The sequence below is a fragment of the Equus quagga genome, chromosome 15 (genome assembly GCF_021613505.1).
Source record: "Equus quagga isolate Etosha38 chromosome 15, UCLA_HA_Equagga_1.0, whole genome shotgun sequence".
NCBI lineage: Eukaryota > Metazoa > Chordata > Mammalia > Perissodactyla > Equidae > Equus > Equus quagga.
Window position 1 is genome coordinate 87,889,208 of NC_060281.1, and position 24,375 is coordinate 87,913,582.

General features: G+C 40.9%; 1 protein-coding gene across 4 annotated transcripts in view; it reads right to left on the bottom strand.

Annotated features, from left to right (window-relative positions):
* PISD (phosphatidylserine decarboxylase) overlaps window positions 1-12,007 on the bottom strand; it is a 38,515-nt gene extending 26,508 nt beyond the window's left edge. For 2 of the 4 annotated variants that reach the window (XM_046640069.1, XM_046640068.1), the window contains exons 1-3: window positions 11,883-12,007; window positions 5,495-5,574; window positions 1,706-1,881 (exon numbers count right to left, since the gene is read on the bottom strand). In XM_046640069.1, coding sequence (XP_046496025.1) covers window positions 1,706-1,881; window positions 5,495-5,574; window positions 11,883-11,947 — 321 coding nt within the window. In that variant the 5' untranslated portion in view covers window positions 11,948-12,007. Of the gene's footprint in view, window positions 1-1,705; window positions 1,882-5,494; window positions 5,575-11,882 lie in introns of those variants that run through there. The other 2 variants (XM_046640070.1, XM_046640072.1) reach the window with 2 other exon arrangements.
* Window positions 12,008-24,375: the final 12,368 nt, after the last annotated feature.

The window sequence follows — 24,375 nt, forward strand, 5'->3', positions numbered from 1 at the left end:
CAGGATCTAACTTAAGCTCAGTTCTCTACCAGCAGGGGCTTCAGATCTCATGCTGCACTAGGACACTCTGCTCAGTGTCCTGTCACTGTCCTGGCCCTAGAACTTCTGAGCTAATCAACCCCGTCCTCTTTAAAAACAATCATCTTTCAGGTATTTGACTCATTCATGCTGGTAATACCAGTTCTACAAATGGTGGATGCTAAAAAAAACTTCTGACATCGGTCTTTCATGATTTTGGAAGCAGCAGATTTCTTTCAAATATAGATTCTCTTGGGATACCTTTGAAATGAGTAGGAATTTCCTGAAAGTATGTGAGCTGGTCACAAGGTGAGTCAGCCTGACAAATGTCTGGGGTCAGAGGGAAGTCAGCTTGGGTCTAACGCTTCAGTGGAGTCACATGATCACAGTCTTACAAGTACTCTACTAATCTAGAGGAGGATATGTTTACAGAGGAAACCACCACCGTCATGGGAAATAAAGGAGTACAACATACTTTGAAAGTGTGACTCATACATGACACAATTACCAATCACCAAAAGGATGCTGTGATATACTACCAGGTTATTATGAAGTCCAAGCCAAAAGGACAGGCCAAAGAGCAGACACATGGGCACACAGACAGACACCTCTCAGGGTAACAGACACATCTGGATCTGTATGGCCAGCTGACTAAGTCACAGTTTTACAGGACTGTTGGAAATCAAGTGAAATCCTTACACTGGATTCTATTGGAGGAAGAAAGTCAAAACCAAAACAAAACAGGATTTTGAAAGGAAACCTATAATGTAGCATGTAATGCCAATGCCAACAAAGAGTCCTATGTACACGTTAGAGCAGGAAGGAATCGCAGAGTCATGTTCCAATCCAACCCACTGTGCTGAAGACACAGAGGACCAGACGAAAAGTGGCATGTCCAAGTTCACACAGCTAGCGAGGGGCAGGGTTGGGACTCGCCTTCAGGACCCAGACACTCTGGCTACTGCATTCAGCTGAGCTGGATTACCAATATGGAGTGACTCCTTAAGAAACCCAAACGCATCATTCCAAATACCATAGCATCTCTACTTTCACCCCCTCTTTTGCCCCAGCTAGCAGACTATACTGATATTTCAGATTTTTCATTTGCTAAATTATGGCTGAAAAGAAAGTAATTTTCAAACTTACCCCTTTATATTTAATTTCAATATTTACTGGATGTCTGCTCTGAATTAGGTATCGCCTTGGCAAAGGGAAGCACAGATGAATAAGACAGTGCATTATACCTCATGTCCCTATTGTGTGGCCCTATCATGGGGAGAGCATTTTGAGTAATAACAATAAAGGAATTTGATTATTTCAGTCTGGTTCGTGGTGAGAACTAATCCACATCACAAAAGTCCGACTGCTTCAGCTCATCCTCACACTGAGAAGGGCATGAACTGCCAGGATGCCAGCCCCAGTATAAGGCATGAACACTCAGGATTTCAACATCAGGAAACTTCTACTCAGAGCCCTTGGGGAGACCACAGGTAGGTCTGGAGACAGAAGGGAACCTTGACGTGACGCCAAAGGTAGAACAACTGTATCTTGCCAAAAACCCACCAGAGACCTGACCTCCAATAAAAGCACATTTCACTTCCTCAAACATTTCAACTTTGGGGCAATTTAAAAAGTGACAGACAGTTGTGCTGGATGAGAACTCAAGGTGGTTCCACCTTAATCCTACCTCCCAGGGACCAGCAAGTTTGAGTGGAATCTCCAATCCCAGCTTCTCCAGCTCTCGCTCCCTGTACCTCTCATACTGCCGGTAACCTGCATACCCGGTGCCTGTCACAAAAAGAACAGGCAGGGGGCGCAGCAGGAACAAGCTTCGAGCAGGGGCAGTGTGGACTTTTCTGGCACCTGTAACAAAAAACAGAAAAATTCTGAGCCTGGGAGAAGGGACAGGGACGAGTCATACAAACACAGCATCAACAGGAGAGCCCAGAAGAGTCAACGCATCTTAGAAGCCCTCGGTAAAGATGACTGGAGCCTGAAGGGATCTGACAAGCAGGTGCAACCCTAAGTCACTACTAAGATCCTTCTGTCACCAAATTTTATCAAGAAATAAGGGACAAGGATCTTTCCTGTGAAACTACAGTGCACCTCAATTGCCACCATAGTCACAGAATTTAAGATGAAAACACTGAATCACAAAGAGGTCAAAAAACTAATCAAGGTTGCCCAGCGGGCCACCAACCAGTCCATGACTGCGAGCCAGGTACCATTTCTCACCCAAGGCTCTCTAACTTTTACAATCCAGGCCCAATTCTCATTGGACACTAGTATTCTCAAATGCAAAATCTCATAAGCTCTTACAATTCAACAACAAAAAAGACAACCCAATTTAAAAATGTACAAAGGATTTGAATAGGCACTTCTCCAAAGAGGATATCTGAATGGCCAATAAGCACATGAAAAGATGCTTAACATCTGTTATGGGCTGAATTGTGCCCGCCCCAAGTAGCTCAGAAGGTGAGCTTACTTGGATACAGGGTCTCTACAGAGGTGCTCAAGTTAAAATAAGGGCATCATTGGTGGGTCCTAATCCAATATGACTGGTGTCCCTATGAAAAGGGAAAATTGGGAGGCAGACACGCACACAGGGAGAGTGCTAGGTGAAAATGAAGGCAGAGACTAGGCGACGCCGCTGTAAGCTGAAGGAGTCAAAGATTGCCAGCAAACCACTAGAAGCTAAACAGAGGCATGCGGCAGATTCTGCCTCACACCCCTCAGAAGGAAGCAATCCTGTGACACCTTGATCTCGGACCTCTAGTCTCCAGAACTGGGAGAGAATAAATTTCTACGGTTTAAGCCACTCAGTCTGTGGTACTTTGTTACAGCAGCTCTAGCAAATCAACACAGTATCATTAGTAATCAGGGAAACAAATCAAAACAGCAACGCGACACCTCTTCCTACCCACTAAGATAGTTATAATCAAAAAGACAAAGAAATGTTGGCAAGGACGTGGAGAAACTGGAACCCTCACATACTCCGGGTGGGACTGTAAAATGGGGCAGCCACTTGGAAAAGACTGTCAGTTCCTCCAAAAATGTTAAAATGTAAAATTACCATATGACCCAGCAATTCTGCTCTTAGATATATACCTAAGAGAAGTGAAACATACATCTACACAAAAACTTGTACAAGAATGTTCAAGGGGCCGGCCCGGTGCTGCAGCGGTTGAGTGTGCACGTTCCGCTTCGGCGACCTGGGGTTTGTCAGTTCGGATCCTGGGTGCAGACACGGCACCGCTCGGCACGCCATGCTGTGGTAGATGTCCCACATATAAAGTAGAGGAAGATGGGCACAGATGTTAGCTCAGGGCCAGTCTTCCTCAGCAAAAAGAGCAGGATTGGCAGCAGATGTTAGCTCAAGGTTAATCTTCCCCCCACTCCGCAAAAGAATGTTCAACAGCAGGATTATTCATAATAGCCAAAAAGTGGAAACAATCCAAATGTCCATCAACTCATGAATGGATAAACAAAATGTGATACATCCACACAACGGAATATTATTTGATAATAAAAAGGAATGAAATATTGACACATGCTACAACATGAACCTTGAAAACATTAAGCAAAAAAAGCCAGCCACAAAAGACTGCATATTGTATGATTCCATTCAAATAAAGTGTCCAGTACAGGAAACATACTATAGAGACATAAAGTAGATTAGTGGTTGCCAGTGTCCTGGGGTAGGGAGAAACAGACAGTGACAGTTTAATAGGTCAAGTGCTGTTATGCGGGCAAAGCAAGGGCAGCACAAGGAGGGAATAAAATGTTCTAAAATTAGATAGTGGTGACAGTTGCACAACTCTGCGAATATATCAAAAAGCACTGAATTGCATAATTAAAAGGCTGAATTTACGTTACACGAATTCTATCTCAACAAAGCTGTTATTAAAATCTCAAGAACTGAATTCTCAGTAGCCTGTGCAAAACCAAAGAGCATAACCTTAGCAATGCCTAACTTCCAAAGGAAGGAAATCATCCTGCTTCTGACATCACTGTCCCTCCTCCATGTTTTAGTTGTTGCTGTTTCTTTCTTTTTTTTCTTTCTTTTGGTGAGGAAGATCGACCCTGAGCTAACATCTGTTGCCAATCATCCTCTTTCTGTTTGAGGAAGACTGTCACTAAGCCAAAATCTGTGCCAATGCTCCTTTATTTTGTATGTGGGATGCCACCACAGCATGGCTTGATAAGCAGTGCATAGGTCTGCACCCAAGATCCGAACCTATGAACCCTGGGCTGCCAAAGCAAAGCAGGCAAATTTAACCACTATGCTATCAGGCCAGCTCCCTACTGTTTCTTTTTTTTTTAATGAGCAAGTGTAGATGTCATTAATCTCTTCCATCTTCTAATTATTCCTAATGAACCCTACTACTTAACAACTAAATAGTCAACCTCTGACCAAGAAAGACTTGTCAAAAAGCAAAAAACATTTTTTTTCTCTTTCTGAAATATTTGGTGACAAGAGAACTGGTGTACCCTCCCTGCACTGAGTCAGCATCCTAGACTGACTGGTCACCCTCTACTGAATGCTGTCTGGGACACTGGTCCTTTCTTCGATCACAGGGCTCTTTCTCTTGCCTTCTCAAAGGCTCACTTCACCCTCCAAGCAGAAGGAGTAAGTAGAGTGAAGCTTCCACTCCTGACCACCTCTCTGCTAGGTCTGTCACTTCACAAGAGCACAGCTTTCCTGCAGATCCAGATTATGACTCAATGTCCGAGGCTCCTCCTCCATCCTTCTTGTTATTGCTACGTGTTCCAGCATGCAAGTCCTCATTAAATAAGTAAAACCCAGATGTGCTCCTATTAACTACCATAATAAGCTTTTTGTTTTTGTCCTCATTAACCATCTCATTTTATTCTCAAAGTACACTTACTAGGCAGTTAAAAATAGCTTTTGGTATGCTAGAATAAAAAGGATATTTAGATAATAAAGATAATACACATTTTTGTATGGGTTCCAACAGCTGTTTACAAGATCAAAAAAGTTCATAATCCACAGTGTTGGTGAGAGTGTGGGAAAGTGAGGCACTCACGAGCACTTCCTGCTCCTATGAGTGTAAACTGGGCCAACTCTCCTTGAAGAGCAATTTGGTCTAAATACCAAATTGTAAAATATGTAAACTCTTCTATCCAGCAATTCTACCTCTACAAATTTATCCTGAAGATGCACAAAGATACATTACAACAGAATTGTCTGTAGAAGAAAAAGACTAGAAACAACTTAAATGTGCAACACCAAATGGTACAGTCATGCAATGGAATACTATGCAGCCAGTAAAAATGATGAGTTAATAGCTAACGCTTCAGTGATAACTACATGCCAGGCACTCTAAGCACTTCGCAGGCACAATTTCATTTAATTCTAACAACAATCCTATGACATAGGTGCTAAGTTTATCCCAATTTACTGATGAGCAAAGTGAAACACAGAGAAGCCAGCATCATTCTAATTGCTACTTACTTGTGCAAAAGGCTCTGAGAGGCAGCTTCCTTATGGGTTGTAGGAAATGGCTCAGGGTAGTGTTTTCACAGTGAAGAAGGCTATAACCAAGCAAAAATGAAACATTAAACATTGTTCTTAAAATTAAGAACTTACTGGATCAACTGGCAAAATCTGAATACAGTCTATAGATTCAATAACAGTATTATATCAATATTAATTTCCTGGTTTTGACCACCGTACCGTGATTATGTAAGAAAATGTTCTTGTAGGAAAAGAGCTGAAATATTTAAAGGTAAAAGGGTATCAAGTCTAACTTGCTCTCCAATATTTAAGAAAAAAACATATATACACACGCACACATAAAGAGACAGGGGGGGAGAGAGGGAGAGGGAGGGAGAGAGAATGAAAAAACAAACAGAGTCGACATGTGGGGAATCTGGGTAAAGGGTATTTGAGAATTCTATGTACTATTTTCATAACTATTCTGTAAGTCTGAAATGATTTCACAATAAAAAGTTACCTTTTTCTTAATTAAACCTAAGATCATAACGAGCAACAAAGCCAGTACTCTTACACAAAGCCAGATATTTCTGTACCACAAAAGAGTTGTAGGAAGCCTTGTAAATATCTAACCCCTACTCATTAAAGAATCTAATAGTGCAGGTGGCTGAAATTTTAAATGTTTATCCTAGAAAAAAATGACACAAACAAACCATGTTGAATTATTCTAATCTACTTCAAGTCTGGAAGGCTCAACTGGTTTAGAATTTTTGAGTTATCTTTCATGGCTATTTTGCCACAAAAGCTACTTCAACAGAGTGAAGAGGTTTCAAGTGTTCCGAGAAAAAATTACCAATTATTTTCACAGCTTTTGAGCTCTAAGAAAAATATTATATCTGATTCAGTTTGGTTCTCTTCTTTGTTCCGTCTTCACCCAGGGAAACTGGACATATCCCAGTGGCATAAGAGACGACGATGCCAGCAAGCAAGGAATCAGTGAACTTTTAGTTAGCGGCTAGATCTCCCCTTAATCAAGGAGCAAACATCCCACTTTGAATTCAGATAGCACTTCAGCTTCCCCAAATATTGGCCTGAAATCTAAAGTAAAGAGACCATATCCTTGTCAGTAAGCACTTCTTTTTAACTTGGAACCCTTTAATGATGTAATGATTTACTCTATTATAAATGTCTAAATTGCTATTCTTGTGGAAAATACAACTGCATTTATGACTTTCATACAATAATACTTACTTCCATGGATATCTAGTGGTTATGTCTTATAAAGATATCCTGTAAACATTACCAGATTTAGGACCTTCATTTTTTCACATGAAATTTCCTTGACTTAAAAACACCCTCACAGCATGGTGCTAACACAGCTAATAAGATGAATCTGAGTCTCCAATAAGCAAAAAGGTTTGTACAGAGAAAAAGCATGGGACCATGACAATCCCCACCCCTAAGGCCAGACAGATAGCACAGCTATTAACACAAAGAAGGGTGTGTTTCAGAATATGAACATTCTTTCAGCATTGAACAATGCTCATCTCTTAGAGTGGATACTCCCACCACAGAAGCTAAAAGCCTAAAACCCTGCTTTCCAAACAGAATCAGAATAAGAAGTGTAGAAACTTACTAAAGGGGGCATTGTTATGTTCTGCACACTGCTGTACTGTGTGTTCCAGAATTAATGCTGAATCTCCTAACTAAAAGAATGTTTGCAGACTGTTGAATAAGGCTTTTTTCTTTTTCTTTTTTTGGCTGGGGGAGGGACGAACGGGAGATAATTGTTTATCCACCATAACCGAAGCACAGCTCTCAGGTGGTTGGTTTTGCACATGGTTGTTCCCCCTCACAGCCCCGCCCAAGAACCCAGAGCTCGGCTCTCTGCTGGAGCGCCGGCTCCTGGAACAAATGCCTCATCACAACAGTTTGTCTTTTATTACTCTATCATTCCCATCCTCAAATGCTGTACTTTCTCCAATCTTAGTGATCTTACCGTCCACTACATATCCTTCTCTAGTTTCCACCCAACTTTTCTGCTCTCCTTCATAATAAGCTCTAGAGCCATGTTCACTGTCGCCACTTCCTCACCTCCCACTCTCTCTTAATCCCACTCAACCAGGCTTTTGTTCCTATCATGTCACCTCTTGTCAACGTCACCAACAAGCCCCATGTTGTCAACACCAACACACATTTCTTGGCCATCACGTTATTTAGCCTCTCAGCAGCATTTGCCACAGTTGATCCCTTTCTTTTTTTTTTTTAAATTGAGGTATAACTAACATATAACATTACATTAGTTTTGGTATACAACATGATTCAATATCTGCATATATTGCAAAATGATCACCACAATAAGTCTAGTTAACACCCATCACCATACATAGCTACAAAAATCTTTTTTCTTGTGCTGAGAACTTTTAAGATCTACTCTCTTAGCTACTTTCAAATATGCAATACAGTATTATTAATACAGTCACCATGCTGTATGTTACATCCCCAAGACTCATTTTATAACTGGAAGTTTGAACCTTTTGACCCCCTTTACCCTTTCTCCTGCTTGAAATACATTCCTCACTTGGCTTCTGGGACCCTGATTTTCCTCCTACTTCTCTGGTCTCTGTCTAACGTCAAACTGTTGCCAAGCCCAGGATTCAGACCTCTTCTCTGTCTATACTCTCTCCCTAGAAACACTCATCCAGTCGCATGGCTTTAAATAGCCAGATACTGATGATTCTTTCCTTCAGGGACCTGCAGATCCGTATTTCCAACTGGTGACTCAACATTCCCACTGTGACTCCTCTCCAGCTGAGTTTGTCCAAAACAGAATTCCTTACCCTCCCGAACCCCCCTTCAACCTGCTCTTCCCCTAGAGTTGTCCATCTACGGCAGCGACTAGCCAGATGTTTACCAAATCTGCCTCTTCTTCCTGGGCACTCAACAGACTACATTTCTCAGCCTCCCTTGAAGTAGGGTGTGGCCACAGAACTGAGTTCTAGCCAATGTGAGGACCCTTCAGGCTTCCCAGGCACCCACCTCCAGGCTTTCCCCTTTCAGCCTGCTTGATGCAAACATGCAGACCCTGGGAAGCCATGTGTTAAAGATGGCAGGAGACCGGGTTCCCGAATCTCTGCTGCCCCACAGATCAGGAGCACCCACTGGGACTTTACAAGATCAAGACGTAAACTTTTACCGTATTAATTCACTGAGACGCTCGGGTTTACCTGTTATGACAGCAGTGTTACTATAATTAATATACCATTTCAGAAAAAGGGACCACCATACACCCAGCTACACAAGTCAAAACCCTAGGACTCATTCTTAAGTCCTTTCTTTCTCACCAGCCACATTCAACCCACTGGCAGGGCATGAAGACTCTATCTTCAAAATATATCCTAATCTGCCTATTTCTCATCGTGGCCACCACTCTCACCCTAGCCCAAGCCACTCGATCTCTGACCGGAGGACTGCAATAGCCTGTTCTCCCTGTTTCCACTCTTGGCCTCTCATATCCTATTCGCCTTAAAACAGCCAAGTGATCTTTTCAAAACAGAAAGATGAGATCCTATGTAATTGGTCCCTGCTGACCTATGAGATGTCCTGCTGCTTTCCCTCTCCTCGTCACTCATGTCTCCTGCTACATACCACACCTCTGCCCCCTTCCATACGTTTGCATGTGCTGTCTACACTACTGGGCACACCCCTCTATGTGGCTCACTCCCTCATCATTCAGTTCTCTGCTCAAATGATTGCTCCTCAGTTTGGTTCTTCCTGACCACCATATGCCCAAGAGTGGCCCCTCTCAAGCACTCTCCAACCTTTAATTGCCTTCCTTTATTTTTCTTCACAGTACATCTCACTACCTGAAATGAAGACATGCTACATATGTTCACTCGTTTACTGTCTGTATGTCTCCATGAACACAGCGGTTTGTCTGTCTTCTCAGTGGACTTCCAACCTCAACAGTGAGATTAAGCCCCAGGGAGATGAAAGGAGAGGCTCAATCAGACATCTCTTCCACATGGTGAACTCAAATGGGCATTCTGCAAGGAGGCAATTACAGCGCATGATTAAAATTCAAGTCTGACTGTGTGGCTCAAATCTCAGTTCTGCCACTTATTAGCTGTGGGACCTTAGGAAATTTCTTAACTAATTCTAAGCCTCAGTTTCTCCATCTCTAAGAACAGGATCTACCACATTAGGACTGAGACAATTATGTGAAACCCTAAGCGCAGGGCTTGGCACCTAGTTACTTATTACTATTATTAAAAGTAACAGAGCTGATATTCAGCTCATCATACTGGGATGGCCACATCAACTATCTATGACTAGTGTCCACTCTGATTGGTCTGTGCCCACACTGTCCTGGTTATAAAATTTTTAACATCACCCCTGGCGGTAACATTTTAACTAGAATCCTTATATCTCTCCTGCTTTCTAAACCTGTCAAAGTTCTCCCTCTTCAAGACCTTTTTCCACATTCTATCTTGTATTAGAATATTTAGTAGAGTGTTTCCTCTTTTTTACTAAACTGTAAAGTTCCTTAAACACAAGGCCTATTTCAAATATATCTTTCAGTTCCTCTCTTTTCTTCTATTTCCCCCATGGTCCCTGGCACGATGTCATAAACATTTCTGAATGAGTCTTCCACAAGCAACCATTCCCTAGACACTATGTCCACACTTGCCTGAACCTATGAATCACCTGCAGCACTTGTTAAAAGCATAGTTGCCAGAGCTCCAACCTACATCTACTAACCCTGAATTTGGCAGCAGGGTGGGGGTATATCAGCGAATCTCTATTTCTAATAACTATCCCACCCCATTCTCTGATTAAACAAGTTTGGGAAACACGGCCCTAAATTATCACCCAAGATGGTCCTTTCTCTTTGATCTATCACCTGCCCCACGTCATCCAGTTATTGAAAAACTTTCCTGCAATACAAGGCTTTCATCTATACGTCTCACAGACACTACTTTACTCAAAACTCATGGGAATGTTATCTTTTTGGGTTTTTTTGTGTATTGATACAGTTTCTATCTTGATATGTAATACCTTTGAAAACTACAAGTTCTTATTGTACCCAAATCCTCATTCCTTCCACCCACTGCACCTAAATCCAGTCTTATCTACCTACACTGGTACTAAAGTATGACTTGTTTTTCCTTTTCCTTTTTTAATGATGGTGAGTGAGGTACATATCCTCACCACCATTTTAAAAAGTATATTTTAGGAGTGTCATTTTTTAGTCTCTCCATCTCGTGACACAGTTTAGATGAATTCATGGCTGACTCACAAGCAGCACACCTGGTAATAACATTGAAACCACAGAGACCTTCCTGTCCAAATACTAACAGTTACCACCACATCGCAGAGCGGCCTCCTGAGAGAGCTACACCATTTCTGAACACTTAACGATGGAAGAGTGCAGCTTTCACGGCAAAGCCAGTGACAGTTTCTTTTCCCTCACCGTAGAAATTCAGTGCCCTTTTACTTCTCAAAGTTACAATGATAAGTCACCTCCAGGCACAGCGCAAGCTTTGGTCAATGCGGACAAAATGATCCCTGCCGGAAACACAAAAGTATTGTGGGTCTGTCAAACCTTAACTCTGAAATGACACGGAGCAACCAACTCTGAGTCATAGCTACCAACATTTTAATCCATTTTCCGAGAGTCCAAATGCTCCCACGCTATTTCTAAATAATAAATGCCCTCATGGTGGGAAGCCCGAAGGAAAGGTCCCTGCGTGAGAGAGAGGTACCCGGGTGTGGTCCTGGCTCTGCTACTAACTGGCTGGGTGACACTGAGCAAGCTCCTTCATCTCACAGGGCCACAATTTCGCCAACTCCAAAAAAGCTGCATTTAAATGACCTCTCAGGTCTCTTCCAGCTCTAAGAACCTAACAGTTGGAAGTCACCAGAGTAACCAAGACCCCAATTCCACAACAGACTATTTTGAAACTACCGAATCCAACTCCCTCGCTTCAAAACCAAGAATCCGATGTGAAAGCCGCCCGACTCCCAGTCCAGTGCTCTTCCCACATCACACTGCCCCTCTCAGGAACAGAATCCCCGAGAAAGAGGCGTCCAGTCACGCCTCGATTCTACTAGGGAGCACACGTTCTATCTGTTTTGTGTGTGCGTGCCCCTTGTGCACTTCCACCTACCTGGACAGAGCAAAGCTTGAGCGCTTAGGCCTGACGCTAACTAAACCTGAACAGCCCTACACGGCGGCAGTCGCACCTGCTCCCGAGCTCGAGGTGAAGGTGGGTGGCTCCGTCTCCACCCGAGCTCTCCTCAGGGCGAGCCCGCGATGGAAATACTATTTCTCTCTCCCGACCCCGGTTTGGCCCAGGCCGCCCCCCGCGCCCCACCCCGGGGCAGCCTCCCCAAGCAGCTGTACCTGTTCCGACACGACGCGACCCCGCGCAGCAATCTCGGACACCGACGTCCCACGGACGCCGCCATCTTGTCTCCTCCTTCCCGATGGGCCACGCCCCCTTTCACACGCGGGGCGCACGCGTGTGACGTCACGAGCCTCGAGTTCACGGGGCCAACGAGGAACGCGAGAGGGCTGTGGGAGGAGCCGACTAAAGTACTCCTTCAGGCTGGTCTCCGCCCCACCAGCCTGAAGTTTCCGGCAGCTGCAGAGCCGGGTTAGGTAGGCCTGGGTGGTGGCGGCACCTGCTATGGTGAAGCTGGGCCTGGGCCCAGCGTTGCCAGTGTTCCGCCTTCCCTCTGACGTGCATTTCCTCGTGCGCCTGGAAAACCTGAGTCATTCGAGATTTGAGACTGTATCACCTGAGCTAATTCGCTCATTTTACGGATGGGGAAACGAAGAGCATCCACAACCCAGCTACTACTTACTAAGTGCCTTCTAAATGCCAGGCTCTCTTCTGAGCACTTTGCATGCATGGTGTCTCATTCTTACCTTCCCAAGCTGAAGGAACACAGCTCCAGGTTGCCTGATGCCTGCAATTATTTGTGTGGTTATTTAAGCTCAACTAGGGCATAACCAGCCCCTATGGGGAGCCTGACAAGCATCAGGTTTCCTATTGGAGGGGAGAGACCTCCTTCTATGATTTTTAAAAATCTGAGGGGAAAAAAGTACAGAATTGATTTTACTATTCAATTGAGAGTAGTAACTCAAAACCATGCGGGGATGTTATTTCAAAATGAAGTACATTTGGGAAAACTGAATATTCACATGCAAAAGAATGAAATGGACCCTCCCCTTACAACATATACAAAAATTAACTCAAAATGGATCAAAGACCTAAACTTAAGAACTAAAACAATAAAACTCTTAAAAGAAAACATAAGGGAAATCTTCATGACGTTGAATTTGGCAATGATTTGTTGGTTATTACACCAAAAGCAAAGGCACCAGCAAGAACAAAATAAGATAAATTGGTCTTACTCAAAATTAAAAATTTTGTGCATCAAAGGACGCTATCAAGAGAGTAAAAAGACAACTCACAGAATGGGAGAAAATATTTACAAATCACTTATCTGGTAAGGGTCTAGTATTTGGATTACATAAAGAATTCCTAAAACTCAACAACAGAAAACCCAATTCAAAGATGGGCAAAGGACTTGAACAGATATTTCTCCAAAGAAAGCATACAAATGGCCAATAAGATGCTCAACATCACTAGTCATTAGGGAAATGCACATCAAAACCACAATGAGATACCAACTTCACACCCATTAGAATGGCTATTATTTAAAAAAATGAAAAATAAGTGTTGGCAAGGAAGTGGAAAAATTGGAACCCTTGTGCATTGCTGGTGGGAATGTAAATGGTATAGCTGCTGTGGAAAATAATTTGGTGGTTCCTCAAAAAGTTAAACATAGAATTATCATATGATCCAGCAATTTTACTCATATACCCAAAAGAATTGAAAGCAGAGACTCAAAGAGATACTTGTACACAAATGTTCATGGCAGCAGTATTCACAATAGTGAAAAAGTGGATTAACAGATGAATGGATAAACAAAAAATGATATATCCATATAATGGAATATTATTTAGCTATGAAAAGGAATGAAGTACTGACATGCTACAACATGGATAAACTTTGAAAACATTATAGTAAGTAAAATTAGATACAAAATGACAACTATTGTATGGTTCTACATACATGAAGTACCTAGAATAGGCAAATTCATAAACGGAAAGTAGAAGAGAAGTTACCAGAGGCTGGGAGGAGGGGAGAGTGGGGGTTATTGTTTAATAGGTACAGAGTTTCTATTTGGAGTGATGAAAAAGTTCTGGAAATTGACAGTGGCAGTGGTTGTCTAACATTGTGAATTTAATGAATGTTCCTGAATTACACAATTAAAAGGGGTTAAAATGGTAAATTTTATGTATATTTTACCACAATTTTTTAAAAAGTCAGGTAAAGAAATAACAAACGTTGGCAAGGATGTGGAGAAAAGGGCGCCCTCATACACTGCTGGTGGGAATGCAAACTGGTGCAGCTACTATGGAAAACAGTATGGAGATTTCTCAAAAAATTAAAAATAGAACTACCATATGACCCAGCTATCCCACTACTGGGTATCTATCCAAAGAACTCAAAATCAACAATTCAAAGAGACTTATGCACCCCTGTGTTCATTGCAGCATTCTTCACAATACCCAACACGTGGAAGCAACCCAAGTGCCGATCAACTGATAAATGAATAAAGAAGATGTGGTGTATATATAAATAATGGAATATTACTTGGCAAAAAAAAGACAAAATTATCTCATTTGCAACAACGCAGATGGACCTTCAGGGTATTATGTTAAGCAAAATAAGCCAGATGAAAACAAACACTGTATGATTTCACTCATATGGAAGATAAACAAACACATGGAAAAAGAGAACAGATTAGTGGTTACCAGAGGGGAAGGGGTGTGGTGAGTGGGTGAAAGGAGTAAAGGGGCACATATATATGGTGACGGATAAAAATTTGATTATTGGTGGTGAGCACGATGTGGTCTATACAGAATACTGACAAATAATAATATAAACCTGAAATTTCACAATGTTATAAACCATTATGACCTCAATTTAAAAAAAAAAAGTCAGGGGCTGGCCCATGGCCAAGTGGTTAAGTTCTCGCACTCCGCTGCAGCGGCCCAGGGTTTCGCCGGTTCGGATCCTGGGCGTGGACATGGCACCACTCATGAGGCCATGTTGAGGAGGCATCCCACATGCCACAACTAGAAGGACCTGCAACTATGATATATACAACTATGTACTGGGGGCATTTGGGGAGATAAAGCAGAAAAAAAAAAGATTGGCAACAGTTAGCTCAGGTGCCAATCTTTAAAGATTTTATTTTTTCCTTTTTCTCCCCAAGCCCCCTGGTACATAGTTGTATATTCTTTGTTGTGGGTCCTTCCAGTTGTGGTATGTGGGACGCCTCCTCAGCGTGGTTTGATGAGCAGTGCCATGTCCGTGCCCAGGATTCGAACCAATGAAACACTGGCCCGCCTGCCGCGGAGTGCGCGAACTTAACCACTTGGCCGCGGGGCCAGCCCCCTCAGGTGCCAATCTTTAAAAAAAGAAAAGTGAGTTAATAACAAGTGTTGATAAGGATGTGGAGAAATTGGAATCCTCATACTCTGCTGGTGGGAATGTGAAAAGGTACAGCCTCTTTGGAAGACAAACTGGTAGTTCCTCATCACTTAAACGTTGAGTTACCACCATACTACCCAGCAATTCCACTTGTAGGTATCTACCCAGGAGAAGTGAAAACATATGTCCACACAAAAGTCTGTACATGAATGTTTGTGGCAGCATTATTCACAAAAGCCAAAAGGTGGAAACAACACAAATGTCCATCAACTGATGAATGGATAAACAAAACGTGGTATAACCATACAGTGGAATATTATTCCGCTGTAAAAAATGAAATACTGATACATGTTACAACATTGATGAACCTTGAAAACATTACACTAAGTGAAGGGAACCAGTCACAAAAGACCACATATTGTATTATTTCATTGACATGAAATATCCAGAACAGAGAAATCTGCAGACAGAAAGCAGATTAGTGGTTGCCTAGGGCGGAGGAAGAAGGAATGAGATAATAGAGGGATAAATAAAGGGTACAGGACTTTTTTGGGGGTAATGAAAATGTTCTAAAATTGTGGTGATTGCACATATCTGTAAAGCTACAAACAACCATGGAATTGTCAACTTAAAATGAGTGAATTACATAGTATGTGAACCATATGTGAATATAGCTGTTTAAAGTTTTTCGTTTCTATTTGTGGCTGGAATAAAGAAATACGCTTGATATTTGTATTTGATCTTGTATCTAATAAGATGTTTGGTGTAGGTGTTTATAGTAGATATCCTCTTTCTAATTAACAGGTTTCTCTTCTATTCCCCCTATGTATAAAATTTTTATCATGTGTGAGTGTATATGAAGTGTTTGTTTTGGCATCTATTAAGGTGAGCATATATTATTGGGTCTTTTTCTCGTTAATGGAGAATTACATTGATTTACTTTCCTTTTTTAAAACAACTTTATTGAGATATAATTCACATACCATGTATTTCACTCATTTTAAGTGTACAATCCAATGGTTTTTGGTATATCCACAGGTATTGTGCAACCATCACCATAATGAATTTTAGAACATTTTCATCTCCCCCAAAAGAAAGCCCATACCCTTTAGCTATCACTCTGCATCCCCCATTCCCACCTCCCCAGCCCTAAGCAATGAGTAATCTACCTTCTGTCTCCATAGATTTCCCTATTCTGGATTTTCATATGATGGAATCATATAATATGTAGACTTTTGGAATTGGCTTCTTTCACCTAGCATAATGTTTTCAAGGTTCATCCATGTTGTAACATGTATCTTCATTCCTTTTTATGGCCAAACAATATTCCACTGTGTGGATATACCACATGTGGTTTATTCATTCGTAGTTGATGGACATTTGGGTCATTTCTACTTTTTGGCAATTATGAATAATGCTGCTATAAACATTCATATGCAAATTATTCTATGGACGTATACTTTCATTTTTCTTGTATATATACCTAGGAGAGGAATTGCTGGGTTGTTTGGTAACTCTGTGTTTGTTTGAGGAATTGGCAGATTGTTTTCCAAAGTGGCTGCACCATTTTACATACATTCCCACTAGCAGCGTGTGAGGGTTCCAATTTCTCCACATCCTCACCATCTCTTGTTATCTTCTGTCTTTTGAAAATTATTATTAGAATAGTCACCCTTTTCTTTCTTTTTTTTTTTTTTTTGAGGAAGATTAGCCCTGAGCTAACATCTGCCACCAATCCTCCTCTTTTTGCTGAGGAAGATTGACCCTGAGCTAACATCTGTGGCCATTTTCCTCTACTTTATACACAGGATGCCTGCCACAGCATGGCTCAATAAGCAGTGCATAGGTCCATGCCCAGGATCTGAACTGGCAAACCCCCTGCCGCCTAAGCAGAGTGTGTGAACTTCACCACTACGCCACTGGGCCGGCCCCTACAATAGCCATCCTAATGGATGTGAAGTGGTATATCATTGTGATTTTGGTTTACATTTCTCTCATGACTAAGGATGCCAAGCATCTTTTCTTATGCTCATTGGCCATTTACATTATCTACCTTGGAGAAATGTCTATTTGAATTCTTTGCCATTTTTACCTTGGATTATTTGTCTTCTTATTATTGAGTTGTGAGAGTTTTTTATATATTCTAAATACAATTCTCTTATCAGATATATAGTTTGCAAATGTTTTCTTCCATTCTGTGGGTTATCTTTTAGTTTTTGATGGTGCCCTTGAAGCACAAAGATTTTGAATTTTGATGAAGTCTAATTTATCTATTTTTTCTTTTGTTGCTCATGCTTTTGATGTCATCCAAGAATCCTTTCCCAAATCCAAGGTCGTGAAGATTTACACCCATGTTTTCTTCTAAGAGTTTTATAATTTAAGCTCTTATGTTTGCATCTTTGATCCATTTTGAGTTAAGTTTTGTACATGATGTGAAGTAAAGATCTAACTTCATTCTTTTGCCTGTGGCTATGCAATTGTCCACTGATTGATTTTCATATGTTAAATCAACCTTACATTGCTGGTCATGGTGTATTGTCCTTTTCATATATCACAGGATTCAATTTGCTAATATTTTGTTTAGGTTTTTTGCAGCTACTTTGTGAGAGAGATTGGAACGTTATTTCCTTCCTTCCTTTCTTTTTTCCCTTCTCAGGTGTTTGTCATCATAAATGAATATGTGCTCCTCCCTTTCAATCTCTGGAAAGTGTAAGATTGGTGTTACATCTTCCTTAAAAGTTGGAAGATTCATCAGCAAAGCTATGTGGGCATGGAAATTCTTTGTGTGAAGATTTTTACTTATGGATTGAGTAAATTGAATAGATGTAGTATTTGTTCCGGTTTTCTATTCTTGTGTCAGTTTTGGTAAACTGTCTTTTTTTCTAGGAATGTATTCGTTTTATCTAAAATTTCAGTTAATTAGCACAAATTTGTTACTAACATTCTTTTATACTCTTTTTCCTGTCTGTAGGATCTTTAATGATGTACTCATGTTCTTCCCTGACATTGAAGTCTCTCTTTCTTTCTTCTCTTAATCAGTCTTGCTAGAGCTTTATTAATTTCATTATTTTGTAGTAATAAAAGTTTAGGGGCCAGCCTGGTGCCACAGCGGTTATGTACGCACGTTCCGCTTTGGCGGCCCGGGGTTCGCTGGTTCGGATCCCGGGTGTGGACATGGCACCATTTGGCACGCCATACTGTGGTAGGCGTCCCACATATAAAGTAGAGGAAGATGGGCATGGATGTTAGCTCAGGGCCAATCTTCCTCAAAAAAAAACATGTTTAATAATATTATTATTATTGTATTATTTTTCCAAAGAACACATTTTAACTTGGATTATTTGCTCCATCGTCCACTTGTTTTTTATTTCATTAATACCTGCTTAGCTGTATTATTTCTTTCTACTTTCTTTGGGTTTAATACGGTATTCTTTTTTAAATTCTTAAGAAGAATACTTAGATCATTTGTTTTTCAGCCTTCTTTTCTAATATATGCATTTTAGGCCATAATTTATTTCTAAGTACAGGCTTAGCTATGCCCTCTATTTTGAGCTATCATATTTTCAATATTATTCAGTTCAAAATGCTTTTAAGGTGGGCTGGCCCCGTGGCCGAGCGGTTAAGTTCGCGCGCTCCGCTGCAGGCGGCCCAGTGTTTCATTGGTTCGAATCCTGGGCACAGACATGACACTGCTCATCAAACCACGCTGAGGCAGCGTCCCACATGCCACAACTAGAAGGACCCACAACGAAGAATATACAACTATGTGCCGGGGGGCTTTGGGGAGAAAAAGGAAAAAATAAAATCTTTAAAAAAAAAAATGCTTTTAAGGTACATTGTGATTTCATCTTTCACCCTTAGCATAATCATGAATTGCTTAATTTGAAAAGCATTTGGGTTTTTATAGTTTTATTTTTATTTGTAATTTATATTTAACATAATTCCTCTGTGTTCAGAGAACGTACTTGGAATTTCAATACTTTGTATTGATTGAGATTTGCTTAGTGGCTCAACTATGGCTGATTTTTTATATGTGTCAATTAGGTTAAATTGATTAATCAAGTTTTCAGGTCTTCTATAACATACTAATTTGTGTTTACTTGTTCCATCAGGTGAGGGAGATATGTTCATACCTCCGTCTGTAATATAGACTTGTCTATTTTTCCTTTTAGTTCTGTCAGTTTTGACTTAACATGTTTTTTAACATTTATGAAAATTCTAGATTGTTACATCTTCCTGCTGGATTTGCCTTTTTTACCATTATGAATGTCCCTGTTTGTCTCTGATAGTGCTATGTGCCTTGAAGTCTAACCATATGTAATATTAGTACAGCTATGCCATTTTTTTTCTTTTTGTCTAGTGTTTGCATAGTAAGTATGTCTTTTTCAATCATTATGTCTTCAAACTCTATGTGTCCTTATATTTACAGCGTGTCTCTTATAAGTGGCATATCATTGGGTCTTGTTTTTTTAATTTAGTCTGACAATATTTATCTTTTAATTGGAGTGTTTAGTCCATCATTAATTAAATTATCAATACATTTATATTCAAATCTACTGTCTTACTTTTATTTTCTATTTAACCAAATTGTTCTATATTCCTTTTTCTTTCTTTTGTCACCTACTTTTAGATATATCACGTTTTTTTCTTATTGTTCTATTCTTTCCCATCTGTTAACTGATTAGTTATAATTTCTGTACTAGTCTTTTAATGGTTACCCTAGAGATTAAAACATATATGTTTGCCTTTTTGACTTAGGTAAAATTTACATACACAGAAATACGTAAATCTTAAGTATAATTCAATGAGGTTTGATAAATGTATACAGCCATATAACCACTACCTCAGTCAAGGTAGAGAACCTTACCATTATCCCGGAATGTTCCCTCAATCTCTTTCATACCATCTCTGCTACCCAAAGGCAATTACTATTCTAACATCCAGCACTATATTAGTGTGGCCTGTTCTTGAACTTCATATAAAAGTAGAATCATGCAGTGTGTACTCTTTAGTGTTTGACCTCTTTTGCTCAGAATAATGCTTTTAAGATTCAAGGATGTTGTTGCATATATCAGTAGTGCAGTCATTTTCAGTGCTGAGTAATATTCCATTATATACACATACCACGGTTTGTCCCTTCTCCTATTGAGAGGCATTTGAGTTCTTTCCAGTTTGGGGTTATTATGAATAAAGTGGCAGTAAACTTACTTGTACAAGCATTTTTGTGGACAAAAGTTTTCACTTCTCTTGGGACTGGAATTTCTGGGTTGTAGGGTAGGAGGATATTTAATTTTATAAGAACTTGCCAAAGAGTTTTCCAAAGAGGGTGTACCATTTTACATTGTTACCAGAACATATGAGTTCTGGTTGCTCCGCATCTTCACCAACGTTAATTTTAGCCATTCTAATGGATATGATGTATCTCGTTATGGTTTAAATTGTATCATCCAGATGATTAATGACCTTGAGCACTTTTTTATGTGCTTATTGACCATTCATATGTCTTCATTTGTGAATGTCTGCTCAAGTCTTTTTCCCATTTTAAAAAATGGGGTGGTTTGGATTTTTATTCTTGAGTTGTCAGAGTTGTTTATGTACTGTGATTATAAGTTCTGTATCAGATATATGTATTGCAAATATTTCTTCCAGTGTGTGGCTGGCCTCTTCATGTTCTTAATGGAGTCTCTTGATAAGCAGAAGTTTTTAATTTTAATGCAGTTTAAGTTATTCATTTTTTCTTTCTTTCTTTCTTTCTTTTTATTTATTTATTTATTTATTTATTTTGAGGAAGATTAGCCCTGAGCAAACATCCTCTGACAATCCTCCTCTTTTTGCTGAGGAAGAGTGGCCCTGAGCTAACATCTGTGCCCATCTTCCTCTACTTTATATGTGGGATGCCTACCACAGCATGGCTTGTCAAGCGGTGCCATGTCCACACCCAGGATCTGAACCAGTGAAACCCAGGCCGCTAAAGCGGAACGAGTGAACTTAACTGCTGCAACACCAGGCTGACCCTAATTTTTTCTTTCATAGTTTTTTTAATCCTAAGAAATCTTTGCCTACCCTAAGGCTATGAAGATATTCCTGCATGTTTTTCTAGAAGCTTTGTAGTTTTATCTTTTATATTTTGGTATATGGCTGATCTCAAATCAATTTATGTATGTGAAGTTAGGTTCATCTGAAGTTAGGTTCAATTTCCATAAACTTATCCAACTGTTCCAGCACTGTCGCTGAAAAGACTTTCCTTTCCTCACTGAATTGCCTGGGCATCTTTGTCAAAGTCAACTGACAGTACATGTGTGGGTTTATTTCTGGGTTTCAATGATCTCTGTCTGTTCCATTGATCTATCTTAATTACTGTTGCTTTATTGTAAGTCTTGAAATCACTTGGCATGTATCCTCTCACTTTGTTCTTCTCTTTCAAGATTGTTTTGGCTTTTATCAGTAGGCCCTTTGCATTTCTATAAAAATTTTGAATTCAGTTTGTCAATTTTAATCAAAAAGCCTGTCGAGATTTTGATTGGGATTATGTTGAATCCAGAGCTCAATTTGAGGAGAACTGACATTTTAACAATGTTGAGCTTCCCCATTCAGGGACCTGAGAAATCTCTCCATCTTTGACTTTTTACAATCAAAAGTACGGTAAAAAGTATAAATTAGTACTTTTGCTCATTCCTGGTCAATGCAAGCACCTTAGAACGTTTAAATTCCATTTATCCCTTTTCTGCCTTTGTATTAAGACCGTAATGCATCTTTCTTCCACTAGATTTTGTTTTGTTTTCGCAGGAATGTGCATAGCAGCTATATTCATAAGGTTCCCAAACTAGAAATAACCCAAATATCCATTAGCAAGATTAGGGCAAATAAATCACCATGGGATGCTACTGTACAAGAAAAATGAATGAACTACCAGGACATGCAACAACGTGGATGAATCTCAAAAACATCACATTGAGCAAAATAAGTCAGACACCATGGGATAATATTGTCTGGTTGCAGTGATAGGAAATTCAAGAACAGGCAAACCTACTCTATGGGGATAGAACTCTGAACAGTTGCTTTCCTCAGGGCAGGAGTGATAACTGGGAAGTTGCATGAAGGAACTTTCTGGGGAGATGGAAATATCTGGGTGGTGGTTACATAGATGTATACATTTGTCAGAACTCATCAAATGTTAAATGTAAGTTCTGTGCATTCTCCAGTGGGTAAATTATAGAGCAATAAAAAGAAAAAAAATCTGGAAAAACTAAAGCAAAGACAAAAACTACTGAATTAAGTAGTTGGCTACTTAATAAGTTTGTATAAGTATTTAATAAAATACTTGGTAAGTTTGGCTGAAGAAGTTTCTCCATGAAAACGTCTCCAGTTCTCTCTGATTGGTCCTGCTGCCAAACAAGTTTTGAAAAAACCCCACAAAAAACAGTTTTCTACTTTTGTTTTCCAGAGACCATTTCTGGAATGACCCTTTTAAAGCCCAGGCTCGATGTGCAGATGAGAGACATGAAGACTCTCCTCCTTCCAGCTCACGGCCTGTCACACCAGGTCCTAGTGGTATTAAAAGGAGGAGGAAACACTGCAGCGGCTTGAGATAGACCTGAGGGAATTTGCTATGGTCAAGTGACACCCTCTGCTCCAGACTCTTCTGTCTACTTCCCAGCTGCCTTTTGCCATGCACTGGACTAGAAGCTTCCAGCTACTTCTGTGTTGACAGAGGTCTCCTCTGGTTGGGTACAGAAACAGTATATGGATGTCATGTGTTGACAGATTTTGTTTCATTTTCCCCTTAAGTCATCCCATATAGAAACATCCTGGATTGGTGAGTGCCCTGGTAAAATCCAAGAGGGGTTTCCTGAGTCTGAGTAGAGATGGTTTTCCTCCAGAGTCAGGGCTGGCAAACCAGGACTCACCACCTGTTCTCGTAAATAAAGTTTTATTGGACACAGCCACGCAGATTTGTTGACCTCATCTATGGCTGCCTTCCTGCCATAAGCGCAGAGTTGAGTAGTTGCAACAGAGACTGTATGGCCTGCAAAGCCTAAAATATTTACTATTGGGCCCTTTACAGAAAACGTTTGTAACCCCTGGTCTAGAGCACCCTGCATGGCCAGGCAGAGAGAGTGACTGGGGGCTTCCGCCCTATGGTTCAGAGTGAAGATGGCATCAGAGGTGGGGGCTGGCCACAGGCTCAAGAAAAACTTATGGGAGGGGGGTGGATATAGTTCACCAAGAAGGACGAGTATCTTCAGGGATGACTGGAGCTCTTTTACCTTCAGTTACCACCAAGACTAGAACTCAGATGGGAATCAGAGGACTCTGGATCAGGTTAGGTATCCTGGGATATGCGGGGAAAGACACAGAGGGCTTGCTGGAAAGCTGGAAATCCTTGTGGAAAAGGCCAGGGAGAGCTTGTCGGTGAGTCCAGAGGCTGCAAAGGGGCAAGCAAGTACCTGGCCATGCAGGGTGCTCTAGACCTCAGCATGGCCTGACGAGCGGTGCCATGTCCATGCCCAGGATCCGAACTGGCAAAACCCTGGGCTACCAAAGCAGAGCCGCGCACTTAACCGCTCAGCCACGGGGCCGGCCCCCAAATTTTTAAATAATAAATAATGTCTAGTTGTGTCTACTTAATGAGGAGAAGGGAGAGTGACTGGACAAAGAGGAGAGGGAGGGAGGGAAGGAGGGAGAAAAAGGAAGATGCTGCGTTAGAAACAAACATGCTTGTAATGAGCTAGACTTGAAAATGAGACCCTAGGGAGGGCAGGCAGGTTCACGGCGCCTCTTCTCCAGCTCCTGGCCTCATAGAGAATGTTATTAAAGTTCTTCCAAAGCTGTGTTGCAGACCTAAATGTGACACGTGACCTGTATACAGGCAGATAAATGCAGCCAGTGGAGCTAAGTTCACCGCAGGATCATGGCCACTTTCATTGGTCCACAAAAAGCTGTCTTCATGTGGCAGGAGTAGAAGAACAACTGAATAATGGTGGTAGCTTATTTACATGAAACAGGTGTGTACAGTTTGCACGATGTGGCTGAAGTGAAGAAATTACCCCAAAGGTAGCTCCTCGGGGACTCTTGGACAACAGTAACCAAATTCTAGTCCTTCCAGTTGCCATTGGTAACCCCCAAAAGCATCCTCTCTCCTGTGATGTGGCTGAATTGGAGAGAGCCTATTTTTCCAAGCTTATAGGAAAAGAAGGAAAGAAATGGATACCTGAGTGGTTTTAGTAAAAGATAGTCCCAAACTTTAGAACATGCTCCGTGCCCATCAACGCTTGCCCTCGCTGTCCCTTCTTCACTAGGGAAAAGCATCCACTCCTCTATCCA